The sequence below is a fragment of the Lytechinus variegatus genome, chromosome 14 (assembly GCF_018143015.1).
Source record: "Lytechinus variegatus isolate NC3 chromosome 14, Lvar_3.0, whole genome shotgun sequence".
NCBI classification, from domain to species: domain Eukaryota; kingdom Metazoa; phylum Echinodermata; class Echinoidea; order Temnopleuroida; family Toxopneustidae; genus Lytechinus; species Lytechinus variegatus.
Genome location: NC_054753.1, coordinates 22,917,012 through 22,938,820, shown reverse-complemented (window position 1 = coordinate 22,938,820; position 21,809 = coordinate 22,917,012). Strand labels below are relative to the sequence as shown.

Below are 21,809 nucleotides of genomic sequence, written 5' to 3'. Positions count from 1 at the left end.
CTGCAGTCTATGTTAAAGTGTTACCTTTTCCAAAGATAAATTCAAATTCCCCAATGGTGCATTCTCTATTTCCAAACTGTCAAAATTCAGTCTCAAATGTGTAAAATGGTGTTTTTAGTTTGTTTGATGATGTATTTATGTTCAATATGATTGTTTGTCCTTTCTCTCTCTCTCTTTCTTTCTCATACTACCTTCTAGAGTGCTGGGAGACTTAACTGTAATTTGCGCTAAATAAAAATTGAGTATTATTATTACAGTTTAATTGCAAATAATACCTTACAAATATCCATACAGGTGTGGAAATATGGACCTTAATTCACTGCATATAGTGGTTAAATACAGGGGCAATACAGGGCTACACAACCATTACATCTTTATTTTATACTCTTTTTCTTCTTTCTCTTTTTTCTGATCTCCTTTCCTTCTTCGTTCTTTTTTTTTCTTTTTCACTGCTAGAAAAAAAATATAAGTAGTTCTGCCCCTGGTATTTTCGATTTTAATCCTACTTTTGAAGAAATCCTCAAGTTGATAAAGTCTCTATTAGCCATTCTGTATATGTCAGAGGGAGGTGTGTGTGAGGTTGAGTGTGTGTGTGTGTGTGTGTATGTGATTGTATACATGTGCAAACTGAGGAGAGTGCAGTAGAATAAAAAATAAACGACATCCTCACATGAAGATCTAAAGACAACTTTCCCTTTTGGAAACTAAAAACCATTGAATTAACTTTTCTATTTGAATTTTTCTCAAGGACTAAAAGTTGGCAAGTAACTTTGATATCAAACAAATTTGAAGTACTTCTTCTCAATGTGATTTTGGTTCCATCAAACAAAATAAAACACATAGAAAAATACAAAATAATAATCTTTGCATGATACAAATAAAGTAATAGAAATATATATAATTTATAACATAATCTACAAGATTGCACATAATTCATTACACTATTTTTTCCAGTCAAAACAGTCATTGATTACAAATTTCTAACTCTTTCATGAAATGGAGTACGTTCATGTGCATTCGAGAATACAAAATACAAGACTTTCAAAATAAACAAAGCAATGTAGGCCTACATTATTCATGTTGTCTCAATTGTATGGAAATAATTATATAATATTGACTGGTCTTGAGGGGAACATCAAATATATTGCCAGCAAAAGAGTCATATTGGCCCAAGTCTTTAGACGAGGGCAATATGGGTCTTTTAAGGGCAATATATTTGATGTTCCCCGAAAGAAGAGCCAGTCAATATCTTTATTATCATCCAAATCAGATATCTAGAGCAAAAATTGTGATAATGGTGATATATTTCTTTTTAATATAGTTATATTGTGTCTTGTTAATATAAGGTCTAGGCTCTGCACTTTACCATTATGACGTACTTGCAAGCGCTTGGATCCAGTGATGTCTTTATTATGACGTATATTGTTGGCGCGCAGATCACTGATCTCTATAAGTGGCGCAGATCCTATGAAGCGTATCTCTTTATACGAATCCTCAAATGCCCGGATGTGAGACCAGGGAAAATACAAAGGTATATTTTGCGTCGTCTCTGCATGAAAAGTAAATATGCGCATTGAGACAGAGGAAAATACAAATAATATACCTTTCCCTTCCCGATATTTATGAATCTAGGGCAATACGGTTTTGTAAATGACCAGCTCAGATGTCTGATACAGGTGATAATACTACATATAAACAACTGTTTCTTCCATTAATCTTGGTAATTATTTGTTCTTTTTTTAATTCCCACTTGAAGTGCACCAAAGAACATTATCATAAAGAATAAACATGGACCACCCATACAACGTGTGTGGACTAAAATACAAGATTTTTTTTTATAATTTGAGTGAAAATGTGAGATTGGTTTAATACTTGCATCCAAAACAAATGCGCTCAAACATTGACCTGTATTCTTGGAAGCTACCTCATTTTTAGCGCTGGTCTACAGTCTCACCTAACTTATACATATATGACTACTGACATAAGGTCGCATAACTAGCAACTAACTTTAACAGGCACATGCCTTTAGCTGAGCCTGGTCTACTCAGGTCATGGTTTTGTAACCTAAGCTGGTTTTGAGAATACAAGCGATTTTCTCTCTACATAACCCCCACTGATAGAAGGGTCATTGTCAGAAACATTATTAAATGTCATCAATCAATGGACGAAAAAAAAAAATCATCTACAATTCTCATTCAACATTTTTTTATACAGCACCTAGTATAAAAAATAGCAATGAAATGCAAAATATATATCGGCAATATTTCACATTCATTTTCACATTTGATAATTTCTGCAAAAGGCAAGGTATTATAAATATTGTGTCTTTCGTAACAAGCGACTGTGTATTAACTGTGCTTCTACATAAAAACTACATGGAATGTGAAGGCGACATTAATATTCATTTTCAAAATAAATGAATCAGCAAGTACATTTGTTTTGTTTCGGTGACAACATCATGCAAACATTTGTTTGATTCGGTGACAACATCGTGCAAACATTTGTTTGATTCGGTGACAACATCGTGCAAGATCAACGTGCACCTTTGGTTATTTGATGCCATAATAATCTCACATAAGATTTCTATTCAAAGCCTGTTAGTTGGTCAACAAAGCTCGTTCAATTCGTCAATAAAGATCTAAACATTCATGATGGAACAATATTTCATACCTCAAAATCAATATATACTATAGGACTGTAGGTTCTACCATATACCGATCAATAAAGATATTGGGACACAACTTGTTTAACATGCATATTATATGGCATTACAAGCGTTGTTATATGCATACAAGAGAAAATTGCTTTTTAACTATCCTACTCTCCCTCATTCCTGACAACTGTTCAGAGCCCCGCCTTGCAAAGAGTTTTGATTAATCCGATCAATCGGAACTATGGAAAGCCAGCAAAGTCACCATATAAATTGCACGTTTTTTCAAAAAACATTCTAGATATAAATGTATATCCATAAATTCATTGATTTCTTGACAAGTTTGTGTGCTCACCTTTGTTTAAAAAATTTTGCAAATTTTCTGTAGAAAAAATTATGACACACATGGATTTCCATAGTTAAGATTGATTGGATCAATCATAACTATTTGTAAGATGGGGACCTGGTTGTTATTTCATAAAGCTGCTCATATTACAGTTATGAGCGACTTTATGAACGACTGGTGGTCCTTTCTTGTGGTAGATGACATACACCAAAGTTTCATTGATTTTGATTCAGCGCCTAATCAAGGATCATCAGTCCTTCATAAAGTCGCTCGTAACTTATAAACAGCTTTATGCAACGCCTACCTAGACCATCCTGTAAAATCTGCTTTCCCCCCTTGTATAATCTGGTGTTTCATAAATCTGTTCTTAAGCTAGGAGCGATTTCAAGAACGACTGATGATCCTTTCTTGTGGTAAATGGTATATTCAATGGTGATGGTTTCGTACACAACATCATAAAATGAAAACTTAAGGAATCTATAATATTGTTATCCTATGATGGATTTAACAGTACCATTGTTAATATATTTCTTTTAAAATGACTTGAGAATTCCTGAAGACGGTCTGAACGAAAAATTGAAAATTTGAACCCTTACAACATGTCTCTACTCAGAGTTTCATATCTGTCATATTTCATTTACTTGTCTGATTTTATGAAAACCCATTTTACGTCAGGGTAAACTTTCCCTTTTAACAATGGATTCATGTATTTGACACAGTGGGTATGCATCGACTCTCCTTGCCCTTGAACTTAGGAGTATTTGCACTGCTTCATCACACAAACTTTAGAGTGACTTTGCAACTCATGCAAGCTAGGAGAACACTAATCAGCAAAGGAATATTCTGCACTTCACGCTTTGCATCACAAATTCAAAGCTGCCAAATGATCCTCTGACTGTGCATTTCAATGATAAAATTCATTATTCTACATTTGTTGTCATTGATGATATCCATGTATATTCCACAAATAATATAAACTCCCTTACTTTGGAAAGAGGAAGTAATTATTGGTCATTAAATTCATACTGAATTCAAAGGCAATACAGCCTGATCTGCTCACGGGATTGCTTGTTTAAGATACAAATACTCATAGGTGCAGGCTATGTCACAGTGGAAAACACTTCATCCCTCGGATAGGATGTTAAATGGAGGTTCTTTGGTAGTCCATGAATATGCTTCAAATAGAGATAGGTATATGATGTTAATTGACAGGCTTTCTACTGATATGTTGATTTGTCAACTCTTTGCCTTCTTCTTTTTCAAAAGAATAATAAATTTGCAAGTCAATAATCTAGTTCTCCTTGTGCAGATGCAGATGGGTGCATGACGCGACTAAGAACTTCTTGCCCAAAGGCGGCCTGGATAAGCACCATGGTCATCACTTGGCAAAAGGATTCTGTCGCAGGCAACGTTTTCATCGTTCCCTTCAAGATGAGTCAATATCAAAGAAATTTTCATTTCCAGATTTTGACGACACCATCACGTGAGGTCGTGACTAAAGCATTACTTGTGGACGATATTTGGAAGACACCCATATCAGTGATCACGTCTCGATGGCCGACCGGAACCTGCTCGGCGCTGCGTCTCTGACTCTCGTCACTGACAGACGTCGCTGCTGTGCCCGATCCGCCACGCTGCTTGCCGTACGTTTCAACGATGACTTCGGTGCCGTCTATTACTCGGTGACTGTTACAGGAGAGATTTTAAAATAGATAACGAATCGTAACTTTCAACTAAAAGTTGTCATATAACAGAAGAGAATTAATAACTGATCAAATTTTCAAACTTCACAAAGAGACAAGCAGCATTTTTTTGGGGGGGTGGAGAATATAAATATGTTGTGTACAAAATATGAGAGTTGTACTACTAAACCTACCATTTTCATGCAACATTGCCAATTTGAGGATTACAATAGAAAGTAAAATGAATTTTTTAAACTTTCTTATTTTGCGACCAATTTTCTTCTAATTTATTCTCTCTATCCTCCGTCTTTTCATTTAAACTGAAACTTTCCCCAGGTATCTCATTCTCCTTTAACATGTTATGATTACTATCATCATCATTAATACTAGAGTTACTACACTGGGTTGTGTAATGGGGTCATTGACCGATCTAGCTATAATAGGTGATTGTTGAGGGTTGGTTACACGTTATGATTACTACCATCATCATTAATACTAGAGTTACTACACTGGGTTGTGTAATGGGGTCATTGACCGATCTAGCTATAATAGGTGATTGTTGAGGGTTGGTTACACGTTATGATTACTACCATCATCATTAATACTAGAGTTACTACACTGGGTTGTGTAATGGGGTCATTGACCCATCTAGCTATGATAGGTGATTGTTGAGGGTTGGTTACATGTTATGATTACTATCATTAAGATTAATCTTATTGTACGAAACATTGAGTTGTGTAACAAGGACATTGACCGATCGAGCTACATTGTATGATAGGTGATTGTTGGGGGTTGATGTCATGTTATGATTACTATCATTAAAGGAGAATGAAACCATTAAAACAAGATAGCTTGTGTGAAAACAGAAAAATCAAAGAAACAGGTCAACGAAAGTTTGAGAAAAATCGGACAAATAATGAGAAAGTTATGAGCATTTGAATATTGCGATCACTAATGGTATGGAGATAGCAAATTGGCAATGCGACAAAGATGTGTGATGTCACTTGTGAACAACTCTCCCCATTACTTTAGTATATATTTCACCTGAATTTCCTCTTTTATCACATCTATCCATAAATCATACTGTTCTTTCTACATGAGGGCATGTAATACATATTTTTCTAAGAATGCATCATGGATAAAGAGTTTGTATCACCATAATAAAAAGCAAAAGAGACATTTTGAGGGTATTTTATAGTCCACAAAGGAAAAGTTTTTCATCAGTGACATCACACATCCTTGTCGCACTGCCAATGTGAGGATCTCCATAGCATTAGTGATTGCAATATTCAAATGCTCATAACTTTCTCACTATTTGTCCGATTTTTCTCAAACTTTCTTTATTCTTATTATTTGATATTTCTGTTTCTACACAAGCCTATTTGTTCCAAAGGTTTCATTCCCCTTTAAGATTAATCTTACTTGTAAGAAACACTGAGTTGTGTAACCGGGTCATTGACCGATCCCGCTACGATGGACGATTGCTGAGGGTTGGTGATGTTCCAGTAGCGGATTCTCTGATCAGAACCTGCCGTCAAGAAACATGGCGTCTGCTCCATGGACGGAATGCAGTATAGGGCGTGAATGGCATGCTGGGAAGTCTGAGGTATAAGATTATCGAAAATACAAGAGTCAGAACATATCATATAACCTGAATTATTTTTAATGTAAGTTACACCTAAGTTTACGACTCATGTTATCATGGCCAATATCTGCAATCTTTATGCTTACAATTGTTTTGATGTGTTTTATGAAAAAAAAATTCTATAAAAATTGTAATAGAGAGTTTATATCGTAATGATGATAATGATAATGATGATAAAAATAATATTTGCAATAGTAATAATGTTAATATTACTACTACTACTAACAATAACAATAATAATAATGATAAAACTACTACTAATAATAATAAAAATAATAACAATAATAATAATCGGCAGCTATCTTGGGTACAACCTGATTGGTAAGAAAGACTCTCGGACATTGGTAGAGAAAAGTCCTCAGTTGCACTTGAAATTACTTGGTGCTTTTTGTTAGAGCAAAGTTATTCAAGAAAAAATATTGACTTGATCCTGTTTAGAGGAATAATAATAATAACAATAAGAATGATATCAATAATAATAACAACCTTATATAAAACAATGTTCTATATGTACCTGTGTTAGGGACAGAGGGGGGTGTGGACTCGCCCACAGGGTAAACTGCCTTGCCCCTGTCTCCATATCCCACATAGAGACCTCATTGTTCCCCTGCACCGCTGAGATTACAAGGGACTGTTGGCTGGGGTGTAAACGAACCCTCCTCACCAGAGCACCTGTTTTATAGAATCAATCATTTCAATGCCAGGTAAACACACAGGCCCATATTCTGAAGTCAGGGTTTAACTTAAACTCAGGTTTCAAGTTGTGGTTTAAGTATGGATAGCCAATTGTTACATATATCACTAACTGTAGAGATATCATAATTCTGCTCATTTGGCTCTCAAATCATTCATAATTGTCTAGGAAGTATAAATAGATGATTGTCTTCACAATTAATGAATCAGGAAAGAGCGCAGTAAACATAAGAAATATACAACTTAATAAAAATTTTGACACTTTTGGCTTCCCATAATTTTAGCATAAAGTTAGACCCTGGTCTAAGTTAAACCTGACTTCAGAATATGGGCCAATGAAGATGACAATCAATTTTGCAGACTTTTCTGATAAACACTCAAACAAAATAACTTTTTCATCATTTTGGAGAACTAAATTTGAATAGATCTGCTCTCTTGGCTTTAACAGGAATAACAGGTTTTGTAAAAGAATTTGTTTAACAGCAGTATTGGTTAAAATATGAAATGAATGGAACAGCTCTGGGAGAAAACATTTATTCTTAGATATGAAATGGATTGACTAATAAAGAAAATCTAAATATGAAGTATGCCTCTCAGAAGTTTGTTTATATACGACCAATATAACACTTTACACACACAAAGCATGGCAATATCCTTCGGATTTGTTCAATGAAAGTGCTTCATTGTGAATCATGTGCGGAATATAAAAATGCAAGTTTCAGAATAACAACAAATATTCAACCCCAAATTTTAAGCTGTTTGTTATGCACTTTAAAGGTGGATGCATCTCAACAATGATGCTTTGCTATAGAACATATTAGTTTTACAACAATATTCTCCAATTGAAAATAAATAAATTCAACAGAATTTCACAGCTTACATGGTCCTTCACCTTTCTCACATCTCAAGTTCTACTTTTAATCAGAAAATGTTTGTACCTGAGGGATGTTGAACTGTGGTGATGGGGAGTTGAAACCTCATATCCCAACAAATATGGCTGCCATTCGTGGTACCGACGGCCATCCAGCACTGCTGGGGGTCTACCACAAACGATGTGATCAAACCTAAAACAAATGTGAGCGAATGAAATCAAAGGTGTGATCAATACTACAATAAATTCAAAGATTGAAAGATTTAAGATATGAATTGTCAGTAACCAAAGATATTTGGAATCTGCAGCAAATCACATGATGTAGTTTTGATCATATGTTGTAGTTTTGATCAATCGGTGATTAAAATATTAGTATGAGGTATATAATAGTAACCTTTATACAACAGGGCCTACATATTATCCTGGGTCCCTGTTTCATAAAGACTTATATAATAGCAAAAGTCCAATTTCTATAACAATTTTACCATCAGTCAATCAAATCAAAGGATTTCAGTAGCTTTAAACTGTTATTGTAAATTTGTCATTATAACAAGTTTTATGAAACGGGTCCCTGATAACCTTACCATGTCTCTGTTGATTGCGTAACCTGAAGGCCTCCGTAGGGGACCTCAGATCCCAGCCTACCAGATAGCCCTGGGATGTGGCATAGACCAGGACCGACTGTGGACCAGTATCAAAGTGGGCCAGGTCCACCGGGACACCCTCCTCACTCACGTTCAGCTCTCGCTTGTCAAGAGGAGCTAGTCTCGGAGGACTTGCTTCTATCCTGTTAAAACAAGAAAAAAAGCAAATAAAGTTACAAAGTTCTCTCTCAATGCGATGGATTCACAATATGTTGCGCCATCTATAGGTTGCAGTGACAAGGCCATGTTCTAACTTTGCAGTTGACAACACACGCAGGGGCAGGCAGCGCACAGTGCTATTTTACTGTAATGTGACTGCGATTCTTCTAAAATGAAAACCGTATGGCAGGAATTCACAAAAAAATTCTAAATTTCTCAGAGAAATAAGCGGGCAAATTTTAAGCCGCTTAGGCCAGCACTGATTAATTGCATGTACTTTAGTACTAGCGTGTGCAACAGATGTTGACTTTTTCCCCATGAGACATTGTGAAGTTTGGCCTGCGCGCAGCAACCGATAGAGGGCACACGTATTGTGAATCCAGCGAATTGTTTGTGCACTGTCCAAATGTTGAAATTCCTGATTTATTCAGAGCATTCAGAGTCAGAATCCAACCCAACAACAAGCTGACAAAGTGACAAAAATATAACACTGAAAATAATCAAATCGGGTGTAAAATTAACTCAGTCAGGGATTTTCATGTTTAAACGTTCCCACGTCTTTTTAAGCGGTCTTCAAAACTATAAATCGATGGGTAGCAAGAAGCACGAGTATAAACCAAAAAATAGCACTTTCTGTGATAAGTGCAAAGTCCTTTAATATGTAAGAATAAATATAAGCTTTAAATAGTTTCAATAAATTTTCTGGGGGAATTTTAATGCATACATCATTCTTTCATTCTGTTGACAGCTTCAAGCTTTTTGTCCATTCAAACTATACAAGGTATATCAATATTTGAAAAGAAAACACTAAATCAATTTTTTCTCTGATTATTTCAATATTGTCATCATGCAGCCGAATGTAAGCTACACAAAGGAATTTAAGACTACACCAATATAACAAATATGTACATATTATCACACCCAAATGATAATTTCACCGAGTAATACTTTTAACATACAAAATGATGCCAAATCCATTACTAGTATTCAATGGACATGCTTACTAGTTATATGTTATGGTGGTATTATTCTCATGAAAAACCACAACATTCACTTCCTGATACATTTATAAATTATATAATCCTACAAATTTTATTCTCATGAATAACCACAAACATTCAAACATTCACTTCCTGGTACATTTACAGGCCTACAAAGTGAATAAACATGAAAACTATATGGAAACTTTCCTGTCTTAAAGCAAAGTATGAAATATCAGTGCATATACAGCATATACATTGAATATATATCATGGCCAAACCAATGCCCCTATCCTGTTGACAGAATACAAAACTAAATGAATAAATAAAGGCCTTTAAAAGAATGTTATGTTACGTTCATAAGCCAAAAATCAGAACGTCAAGTCAGTCGGTCAATTTTTTTAAATAAAATAATTACCTTCTCTGCAAAAAGAAAATCACGCATGGGATGATTTACCTATGCACTCATAATGCATAAGAGATTTTCAAGCCAATGAATGAAAATTTGAGCAAATTCTTCACCAGAATTTGATAGTTTCTCACAAAAACATTGAAATTGTATATTTAGGGTCTGCTAAAACAAGTTTAAAAGGAATAGTGACACTGTTTTTGTGTTTTTTTGCATTTTATGTCGGATGACAAAATAACATTTTTGAAATAATTATTGTACATTTGCGCAAATTCTACATGTATTTTATTACAATATTTTTTCATTGGAAAAAAATCAATATTGTCCTGAAGAATGTCCCTTGTATTTGTCAGTTTCTAATGCAATTTTGTATGATTTTATCTACGCATGTGATATATGTAATGTGTTATTATAAATGTTTATGTGAGCAAAACTAATTTCCATGTGGACAATCCGTCTATAGCTGTGCTTCCTACAGGTACTCTGGCATTCAAGGAGTTTCTTCCTGCCGGGTACCCACTAAACCTCACATGGGTTGAGGGCAGCAGAATCTGGGTAAATTTCTTGCTGAAGGAAATCACACCACAGTAACTGTTGTGAATCGAACCCACGTCCCTCAGATTGACCACTAGACCAAAGGTTAGCAATTGATCGTATGCTTGATTTTCACTATGGATTGTACATTGTAGTCAATGGAATCAATCATAGAAAAATGTTCTACAATCATTGCTAAGTTTTGTGATATGGGCCCCAGGATGCGAAGATACATGTACATGAATGCCGAAGTTGTAACACTCACCTATTGACATGTATTGAGCCGTCGTCTGACCCGGAAGCAATGCTGTGCAATGACTGACAGAAGGTCAACGTCTTTATCTTCCCCGGCTGTCTGTTGTACGTCTGCCTCGACTTGTTGGTGTTGGCCTTGCCGATCAGCTTTGTACAGTCCCACACCTTCACCGTGCCGTCGTCAGAACAGGTGGTGAAGAGCGTGTGATCGTTACTGACTTGTAATCTACAATGTCAACAAGGAACGCACATAGTTTCAGACTCATTGAAGAGACGATACATGTGAATCGACAGACAGCAGATAATCAAATATAAGTCTTACATTCTCACACTGCACAACTAAAATTGGGTTTAAAGATCTTCAAAACATGCTGCATATCATTATTATTATCTTTACTAAAACAAGAAATATGGTTTTCAATATCAAGGGCCTGTGACACAACTTAATATTAGATAGCCAAGCGCGATTGGTCAATTGCGCGTCACGTGATATGATCGAAATCCGTGTATTTTCCCAGCCGGTCCACCTTCGATGAATATATTGACCAACCGGTCCGTGAATATATTTTTCTACGTGTATGGCGCCCTCTTGTGGATTAGATGTTACCAACTACACGGAAATAAAATATGTGGGACTAAAGTATCTGGACTGGACTCTAACTTAGATCTAGGGCTAGGCCTAAAACAAACTTGAGTTGATTAGAAAAGGGCCATTCACTGCATTAGAGTAGTAGTAGTAGACTAAAGTTTCATCTAGATCTATACCAGTTCCATCAATCACTGACTATCGTAAACAACAGGCTGCACGCATCGTTAGGCCATTTTTATCTTCATCATTAAAGGCTATCTAATATAACAGATATTGACTGATGGGATGTGTAAAAAAAACATTCTTTGGACCGCCTAAAGGATTAATATTTTCCCTCGTGATCATATTTTCCCTCGGGAAAATATAAATCAAGCGGTCCAAAGAATGTTTATATTACACACCCCATTAGTCAATATCTGTATAATATTAGATAGCCAAGACAGATAGCCAAGCGCGATTGGTTCATAACGCGTCACGTGATATGATCGAAATCAATGTATTTTCCCAGCCGGTCCACCTTCGATGAATATATTGACCAACCGGTCCATGAATATATTTTTCTACGTGTATGGCGCCCTCTTGTGGATTAGATGTTACCATGCATTATCGGCCTGCCTTGGACCTGGACTGGGCTCGAACTTAGATTTAGATCTAGGGCTAGGCCTAAACAAAGTTGATTTGAATAGAAAAGGGTCATTCACTGCGTTAGACTAACGTTACTTAGATATATATAGATCAAGATCTAATGTTAGATCTATACCAGTTCAATCAATCACTTTGAATATCATAAACATGCTGCACGCATCGTTAGGCCTAACTTTATCTTCATCATTAGAGGCTATCTAATATAACAGATATTGACTGATGGGATGTGTAAAAAAAAACATTCTTTGGACCACCTAAAGGATTAATATTTTCCCTCGTGATCATATTTTCCCTCAGCGCTGCGCACTTCGGGAAAATATAACCCCTCGGGAAAATACAAATCCGGCGGTCCAAAGAATGTTTATATTACACACCCCATTAGTCAATATCTGTATAATAGTTATTGATTGTACAGGTGGTTTTTATGATTGATTGAACAAAAAAAATCAATGTAATCACCGGAGGGGGGGGCAACTTCCATTGACAAGTGGATACCAGGCATGACCATGGGGTTTTGGAAAGTACCCTACACCAGTATCTTCCATATTCTGAAAATGCACCCCTTAACAAGTATTGGAAACAAAACAGTAACCTTGACAAGTAATCCCTGAATGGACACCCCAATCAATTACAGTGATATTTTAATTGCTATGTCACAAACGTGATCACAGACGTCAGCTTTACCTTTACAAAGGGTTAAGTACCTTGCCCACATCCCACACCTCCTTCAAATCGGACTCTAAATATGTAGTGTTGGGAAAAAAGTACATCCTTTAAAAGGCATTTTAGTCTTTTTTATACCCATGCAAATTTGACAGTAAACATGTAGCTTTACAAGCAAATATATACATTTTTTTCTGTATTTTAGTGTGTTTTAAACCCTTACACACAAAAACTTAGTCATCAATCTCAGGGATGATTTAGTTGTTAAATGCATTGACCATTATGTAACATCAATCATACCAATCAACTGTATGACTTAAAGATAAGCTCTATGTTACCAAGGAACTGGATGATGCGACTACTACTTCCAACTACTTACCTATTGACTGCACCTTTGTGTTCGTGGAGATGTGCTATTAACAGACCTCTTGGTTTCCATGATGACTGAGGAGCTTTGGCATTGAAGGTAGTATCGTGGATCAGCATCTTTCTCATGATGTCTGTGGCATACTGATCTCGCTTCCGCGTGACGAGGCTTCTCAGGTTCAGCCGGCAAGGAGAGACTTGGACTGAAATTAAAAAAAAAATGTTTTAGGACAAGTCATTATTTAAAGCCTTGATTATCTGTTTTTATTTTTTCATATATAGTAACATTAAAGTTTGTCTTTTAGTGCTACATTCTCAATTCATGAGATGCTCTCCTGATGGTTGTAGAAGGCCAGAAAAAAAATCTCCAGGAAATTGACCTCACTGGTACGAGACGGGAGCAATGTTAGATCGCAAATGTAGAAAAAATTCTGTCGCAGCCCAATACACATGTACCACAAATAACATGATAAACTCAGTCTAAGAGGGTTTAAAGCATATGTAATCGATAGAAATTTTTTTGTTGCAATTCTAAAATTGATTGATCTGTTTTGAGCTGAAGCAAATAGGTTTTTTGCTTTTTGGCTGCTTCCCTCTCAATGCTTTTTTATGTCTTTGATGTTATGTAAACTTTGTTCCTATGTATTTTACCACATTTGTGTTCATTTTTATGCAGATAGCAAAATAAACTTGAATTGAATTAATTAACTTTCACTCCTTCTTGCAAGTAATAGATCAGCAATCAATCGCAAATCTGCAAGTATTTACAAGACATATGATTCATTTGGACACCCCAACCTGGGCCCCGTCTTACAAAGAGTTATGATTGATCCAATCAATCGTAACTCTATGGAAATCAATCAGTCTCATAATTTTTTCTACAGGAAATTTGCAAAATGTCAATTGTAAACAAAGGAGATCACACCAAATTGTCAAAAAATCAATGAATTTATGGATATACATTCATATCTTGAAATTTTTTTGAACAAACATGCATTCTATATGTTGACTTTGCTCGCTTTTCATAGTTGCGATTGATCGAATCAATCGCAACTCTTCGTAAGACGGGCCCCTGATTTGAAATTGCCATTTGTAATTGATCGCAATTTGATCACAAGTTTGATAGCAAGTTTCTTGCAATAACCCAGTAGTAATTGGGAACTTACCATGTGAAGATACAGGCTTTGCCTCCTGTACGGGTTTCTTGACAGGTATTCCTTCAGCAGCCGCTTGGAGCTGTGACATGCTGATCGGCTCGTTGGCCATGAGGCCCTTGTTGATTGGTCCTTTGCCCGCATCAGCCTGAGTTGGAGATACCTGAAGCAAAGATGGACATTTTATGGTTTAGAAATTTCATTAATTATCACTGAAATTTATAAAATCACCCTGTTGACTGTTCCCTTTCACACATCAAGCTGAGTTGAAAATACTTGACAGAGATGTGACTTGGGCACCTTGTAAAAAGTCAGAGCATTGTTTTTCCTGCAGGAATCCTGAACGTAGGTTATCATCACAAATCATCACAGTCACCCTAGACAAAACAATGGGGACTGCAGGAAAACTGACTTTAGCAGAGTATTGAGAATGCCTATTGGCTTTATTTTCATGGGATATCAGAATCATTCCACTAGTTAGGGCCCATATACGCGTCATCTACATGACAGTATTTCCTAACTCAAGGAATATTACTGGTATCCCATTCTGAACCATCCAATATACATGTAGTATAAAAAAGTGAAACACCTCTGGTAGTCTTGCCTGCATTTCACAATTCAATGTAGCAGCAGAGCTTAATTTGAAAACAATAACAATGTACAATAAATAATTTCTAACAAAGGGAGGGGGGAAAACAGAAATTCACATGAAAATGACCTACAATGACTTCTGACCTTTGCCTAATGACCAGATATGTCATTAGTCCATTTGCTGAAACCTCCTGACCATTAAATAAAGGGTAAATGGAATAGAGACACTTGCAAAATTATCTTGATAATTCAAAATCTTAACCTTGGTTTAGATGCCAGTGATTAATCAGGGTTCCCAAAGATATTTGAAAACAGAATTCCATGACATTTCCACAACTTTTCCATGACTAAATTGCTGCTTTCCATGACTTCCTTTCTGGCACAGTTTCCAAAATCAGACATGTTGTGGTGGCCTCCTCCTCCCCTAACATCCATCGGTTCCACCCAATATGACATGTACATTTATTATCATTAGTATGTGGGCTGTTTCTGACCACCTGGGGTACCATTTTCATTTTACCAACACACAAAATTTAAAATTACTGGTATCTTGATCACAATTCCATGACTTTTCACAAATTTTCCAAATTCCCTGACTTTCCATGACCCCAAAATTTTCCAGGATTTTCCAGGACTGTGGGAGCCCTGTTAATATAATATCAGCCAATTCAATGACAAGAGCAATAAAATTCCAAGACAAATCTCCAACAAAATTCATGATATTTACAAAGAGTACCTGCTTGCCAGTTCCCTGTTGTTGCTTTGTTGGACTCCCTTTCTGAGTTGCTGCCTTTGCATCCACACGCTGCTGCTGCGTTGCCTGTGCTTGTTGCTTGGGTTGTCCCTGAGCCTGTGGCTGCCCCTGAGCCTGTGGCTGCCCCTGACCAATGGAGGGCATGGTCTGTTCCTGGGCGGCGGCTTTCTGGAGGGCGGCCTTGGAGGTGGAGCGTTGGACGGGGGCGTGAGGGGGTGGGAGGTCCCCTCCTGACTGAAGGGGAGGCGTGTTGATAGAGGTTTGCTGCTGCAGGGAGGGCTTGGCTGGCTTGGGGTCAGGGGTAGTCCCAAACATACTTCTCCATTCCTCGTTCTGAAATGATAGTCGTTGGGACAAAAAGATGAGAAGCTGCAAAATCAGATACCACGTCAATCACAAAGTACATAGACCATTAACATTGGCTTGTTAGAACAATGACTTTAATTTTGCATCATATTTGTAAAATAGAAAAGCACCGAAACATGGGTAGGTATTAATTTAAATAAATAATGAAACATGAGTATTTTACATATCAACCAGTTTATTTTTCTACTCTTGATATTAGAGATCATATCCTAGACACTCCTTTTCATGAATTTGACATTTTTTTGGTCTATTTTACTTTAAAAATTTAGAAATCTAGCATGTAAAATATAAATATACCATGAGATTTACCAGAACATCTATACTTTTCTAACTGAATCCGTTTATCTTGAACAAAAATTATACCATAATACATGTATTATCAACATCCTTAAAAACTTCATGTCAAATTTCATAAAACACATCTCTTTTGTAACAATACACAATTTCCTTCCTACCTTGCTGGATCTACAGTACTGTTTCTTCCTGGACTTCTTAGTTTGACCCTTATCCATGACCTCTGACCTCTGACATGAGGTCATGAAGGTATGAATGACATAACATCTCTTATTCGATTTTACCATTTCCCACTTACCATTGCTGTATCTACATTGCTCTGCTTCTTCTTGGACTTCTTAGTTTGACCCTTCTCCATGACCTCTGACCTGAGGTCAGACGGCTTGATGAGGTCAGCGTGATTCTTCTGGATGGCTGGGTAGACGCTGAGGTTGACCTGACCTGGGGTGAAGGGGTCATGTGGTGATGATGCTTGGTTTGTTAGATCACCCATCCTAAGAATAAAAGGGGCAATTTGAGGATTTTTTTTTCAAAAAGAGAATTATGCTGAAAAACAGCAAAACAAACAAGCATAAATTGGCATGTGTATAATAATAGATAAAATACTATTTTTGACAAAATTCCATGCTCATTTTGCTTATTACTCAGCAATTTCTAATTTTCTACCAGAATACTGTGTCTATTATAATTCATACTGTGACCTTTCCAAAAATGGAAGGTACATTCAAAAATACATGCCAGTAATGGTAACAATCTAAAAATAATTTTGAACAGAAGCAAATAAAATGACAACCCAAGTATTCGTATGTAAAAATAAAAGATATATCCCAAATGATTATGGTAGAAAATGTGTAATTGCTGAGATTCTGGAAAAAATAAGCATGGTATTCTAGCTCGGTGTTAGGCCTTTTTCAAAGCAATAATAATACACTATCCCAAATGTGCTTATCTGTGTTGGCGATCTTCAGAGTGGCCATTTTAGGTCCGTGTAAACAATATAACGTTATAAGACAACAGCCTAATTTGATTTTTAAGAATTTGGCATAAAATCATTGTTTTCTGCAACTCAAGATACTTTTAGCGATGTTTGGATTTCTTTTGTTTTTTCATAGAGATCTCTTACCCAATCTTAGCCTTGGATTGCTTCAACATGATTTCTCTCAGATATAGAAGTTTATCTTCATCCTCTTCCGTCATTCCTTGTGATTGCAGTTTCCTCAGGAGCTGGAGAAAATAGAAAATAGTACCCCCAAAAATCAGAGACATTGTCATGTCTTTGCATTATTTTATCCATATAAAGAATTGAAGATAAAGAGCACAATCAAGGAGTTACGAGAAGAATATCAAATTAAACTACTGAGCTTTCAAAATCAAAACCCATTGAATAGCTAACATAAAACCAAACATAAACAGCATTAAGCTAACTAGACATGTAGAGTGAAGGATTTTCAAAGGTTCAATACAAGAGATTTTCAAATTTTAATAAACATCAAACACAATTGATGAAATAACAATAATGATATGAAACACTTATACAGTGGTTAATAAAGTGTTTCTAAGTGCTGCACAATATCATCCCAGCTTTGATCAGGCATTCAAGCATTTAACATTATTAAGCCGTTAGGTCAAATTTCATATGCTTATTTGTATAATCAATCAGTAAAAAAAATACAAGCAATTAATTTTTTGAAAATTTTACTATACAGTCTTGTAGTTAACATCCGGCTCTACACGCATGCAAATTCTAGCGGCGATCATGCAATCAACAGCTGAGATCTGAGGGGGGAGGGAGTCAAATTGAATCCTCCCCCCCCCCGTATATGTTGGTTTGAACTAGCCCAGTTAAGAGAGAGTTCAATACCTGTGCCATTTGTCCCATCTCGGGTTCATTGTACTCTGGTTTGTAACCTGGCCTGCATAGGTTACGTATCAACTGCCTGTCGGTCAGGTTGTCAAAGAAGTCTATGATGATCGACGATCGAAGGATGTAATCGTAGACGGCTCGAGATACGGGGCTCTTCAACACGCTCATGATGATAGCCTGTGTGAGGAAAGGTTTTTGAAAATTTTGAAGGGGATATTACATTTAAAAACTTTACGGTTCTATTAATTGACATAGTTATTACCATAAGTCTGCCTTAATTTGTTGAGACAGAGAAACAAGGAAACAAATCAATAGAGTGTTCTATTTCATAATGAAATAACCAATTCTGTACCCTTTTATTTTGATGATTTGTCACTGTGTTAATCTAGCAGATATGGTATGTTTGGCATCCCAAATGTCTCTACAATATTTAAATAGATATATCTGCCACAGATCTTTGCTGCACACTTCAAATTGTTATATCTCTAATATCAATGTTCTTTATGTTTCTTGTATATATCTACGTTCATTTTTTCATTCATTGCAATAGAATGAATAGATAATGTTCACCTTTTTTTATTTGCTTGTTAATTGCATTGTTTGCTTGTGTTTTTCTACTGTGCAAAGGCAAGGGTAAATTGCCAATTCGTCCACTGCCAACTCGTCCAATCACCACATAATCTACCTTCATTTAGTCTAATTCTATTCCATCCATCAATATTTCGTTAGCAACCATTTGGTCAAATAACCATTTAGTCAAATGATCAGTTTGTCTATCACTATTTCGTATATAACCATTTTGTCTTATAACCAGTAGGTCTAATAATCATTTTCTTTTCATTCATTTTGCACAATAAACACTTAGTTTAATTAGACCAAATGGTGTATGGATTAAATGGCTATTGGACCAACTGGTTATTGGACGGAATGGCATTAGACTAGATGAAAGTAGATCATGTGGTGAGTAGACGAACTGATGATAGACCAAATGGTAGTAGACGAGTTGGCAATTGGACGAATTAGAAATAAACTAAGGCAAGGACTTGTAATACCTAGATATCCCTACCTGAGGCAATTAAAAGTAAGGCTTATGAAATGGTTTGCTGCTACTAAATTTTTTTAATCACTTTTTATCATATTGGAGAGAGAATTTATCTAATCAAATTCAATAAATCAATATTTCATTTTTTGTTCAAGTTTTAATTGATTATTTCCATTTTCAAATAATGAATATAACATTTAGCACAGAAACAAATATGAATATACCAAACAGAATAACTATCACACTAAATACTTCAGTTATAAATAATATCATAGGCATATGATTGGCAAACAAATAAATTGCTGTTTCAACATACATATAGATAATTCAACAAATTATAGATTATGATTAACATAAGAAAATGAAAATGAGGAACTTATCAAAAAGCATAGCTTGCATTGTTATGACCATTATTCAGGCCAACAGCATTCTTGGTATTGCCATTGTAAAAAAAATGGGCATATTGAAATGAATACAAACCTCTTTATCAATTTGTATGATGGGCTTTTTCAGGAATGGCAAGAGTAGAGGAGTCAGATTACAATGCACGTCAGCAATGTTCAGAGACTTGGCTATTGCTGCTATGAAGCCAACTGTGGCCTGGCGGATCCATAGATTCTACAGAAAAGAAAAAATATATCGACAGAGATGGCAAACCTCAAAGGCCCAAACCAGAGCAAAACCTGAAAATGGTAACTCTTAAAGCTACAAAGAAAGACAATGTAAGTTTTATGCATATAAACTGCTTACCAGCTGAGAAAGAAAACTTACATTAACAGGTTTCGACAATAGGCTTTCTAGGGTTTCTAACAGTCTGAATGACATTGACGTCATGCTGTGTCAGGGGGGGGTAATGTTTACACTGTCCCACATGTGATACCTGTGTTGGCGATCTTAAAGGGGAAGTTCACCCTGAAGAAAACTTTGTTGTAAAAATAGCAGAAAAAATAGTAAAAAATATTGGTGAAGGTTTGAGGAAAATCTGTTAAAGAGTAAAAGAGTTATTAGAGTTCAAAATTTGGGATTTGTGACGTCATAAACGAGCAGCTGCCCCATGTGTTATGTAATATAAAATGTATGAATTTCAAATTTTGTATCGTTCCTGATGACTTAATTTTGTTTTCTTTTCATGATCGGTTGTGAAATGATTTGTCTATTGATATACAAAAGTTACAGTGAAAACCATTTTCAATTTTCTGAGAAAATGACATTTCATTGATTTTTTACCATTCGCTATGTATAAATGCTGCTCGCATATGACGTCACAAATCAAATAATTGAAATTCTAATAACTTTTTAATTATTTGATGAATTTTTCTCAAACCTTCGGCAATATTTTTTATTATTTTTTCTGCTATTTTTACAATAAACTTTTTGTCAGGGTGAACTTCCCCTTTAAATGTGATCATTTTTCAGCTCAGATTTCATGAATTCATTAAAATCACTTTATATTAACGTACCAGATCTCAATCTATGATGACAAAGTTACAATCAAGTATAATTGGTTTTACATACTTTTTTAATAACTGATCATCAACTTTACTAAATTGGCAATGCAGGGTTAAAAAAAACAAATTTCATTATTCACTCATACAAGTTGGAATTTCATCATCAAGCTTTGTATTATCATTCATTACTCATTCACATATCCATCAGATAGTTCTTGAACATGAAGAAGCAGAAATGATGATCAATCAAGCACTCTGATCACTATTTAATTGCTATTCTTTTCCAAGTCTTCTATATTTATTACTCACTGGATGGCAGACGTATGGTACCAGCTCATTAGCCATCTCCATCAATGCAGGCTTCTGAAGAAGACCAAGTTGGACCAGACCAGTCACGCTCTTCAGGGCTTTACAGATGACCTGTTCCTCATGATCGGTTAATCCCTGTGAAGAAATGAAAGAACAACAGAATAAATATATTTAATACTCCCCAGGGAGTGGAGAACATGCATATATCGTTTGAGTGTGGGTGGAGTGGAAACCCTAAATGAATTGAATGTCTAGGCTAATAATATTTCTAAATAGTTTATGTCTGTATAGAAAAATGTACCTCTGTCAAAACTTTCAAAAACCTTCTTAAAACATTCTTTATTTAACTCTTAGCTCTTTATGTGCCTTGATCACTCTACAGAGCGGATTTGGCGCTTTATAAGTCATATTTATTAATATAGGTCTTTATAATTGACCTGTTGATGTATGGTAAGAATAAACAAGTGGAATGCCTCTGGCCGTCTCACCTGCATCACGCGGTTCAATATAGCAGCAGTGCTGACTTTGAATACTACTCTAACTCGCACAAGATGTTCAGTGATACATGGTTACTCTTATGTCCACTTTTTATGAACTAGACCAATAAACTTACAGAGATATGATGGTTATTCAACAAAAAACCCCAACATGGCCAAAGTTCATTGACCTTACATGACCTTTGACCTTGATCATGTGACCTGAAACTCGAACAGGATGTTCAGTGATACTTGATTACTCTTATGTACAAGTTTCATGAATCAGATCCATAAACTTTCAAAGTTATGATGGTAATTCAACAGATACACCCAATTCAGCCAAAGTTCATTGACCTTTGACCTTGGTATGTGACCTGAAA

At 35.7% G+C, this 21,809-nt stretch overlaps 1 protein-coding gene across 1 annotated transcript in view; it reads right to left on the bottom strand.

The window, feature by feature from the left end:
- Positions 1–3,030: 3,030 nt before the first annotated feature.
- The window catches only part of LOC121427518 (phosphoinositide 3-kinase regulatory subunit 4-like), a 37,199-nt gene continuing 18,420 nt past the window's right edge, over positions 3,031–21,809 (bottom strand). The window contains exons 17-30 of the mRNA XM_041623955.1: positions 20,954–21,088; positions 19,677–19,814; positions 18,152–18,331; positions 17,414–17,514; positions 16,589–16,784; positions 15,613–15,963; positions 14,298–14,448; positions 13,145–13,334; positions 10,879–11,094; positions 8,472–8,674; positions 7,955–8,080; positions 6,838–6,995; positions 6,101–6,279; positions 3,031–4,682 (exon numbers count right to left, since the gene is read on the bottom strand). Coding sequence (XP_041479889.1) covers positions 4,451–4,682; positions 6,101–6,279; positions 6,838–6,995; positions 7,955–8,080; positions 8,472–8,674; positions 10,879–11,094; positions 13,145–13,334; positions 14,298–14,448; positions 15,613–15,963; positions 16,589–16,784; positions 17,414–17,514; positions 18,152–18,331; positions 19,677–19,814; positions 20,954–21,088 — 2,556 coding nt within the window. The 3' untranslated portion in view covers positions 3,031–4,450. The remainder of the gene's footprint in view (positions 4,683–6,100; positions 6,280–6,837; positions 6,996–7,954; positions 8,081–8,471; positions 8,675–10,878; positions 11,095–13,144; positions 13,335–14,297; positions 14,449–15,612; positions 15,964–16,588; positions 16,785–17,413; positions 17,515–18,151; positions 18,332–19,676; positions 19,815–20,953; positions 21,089–21,809) is intronic.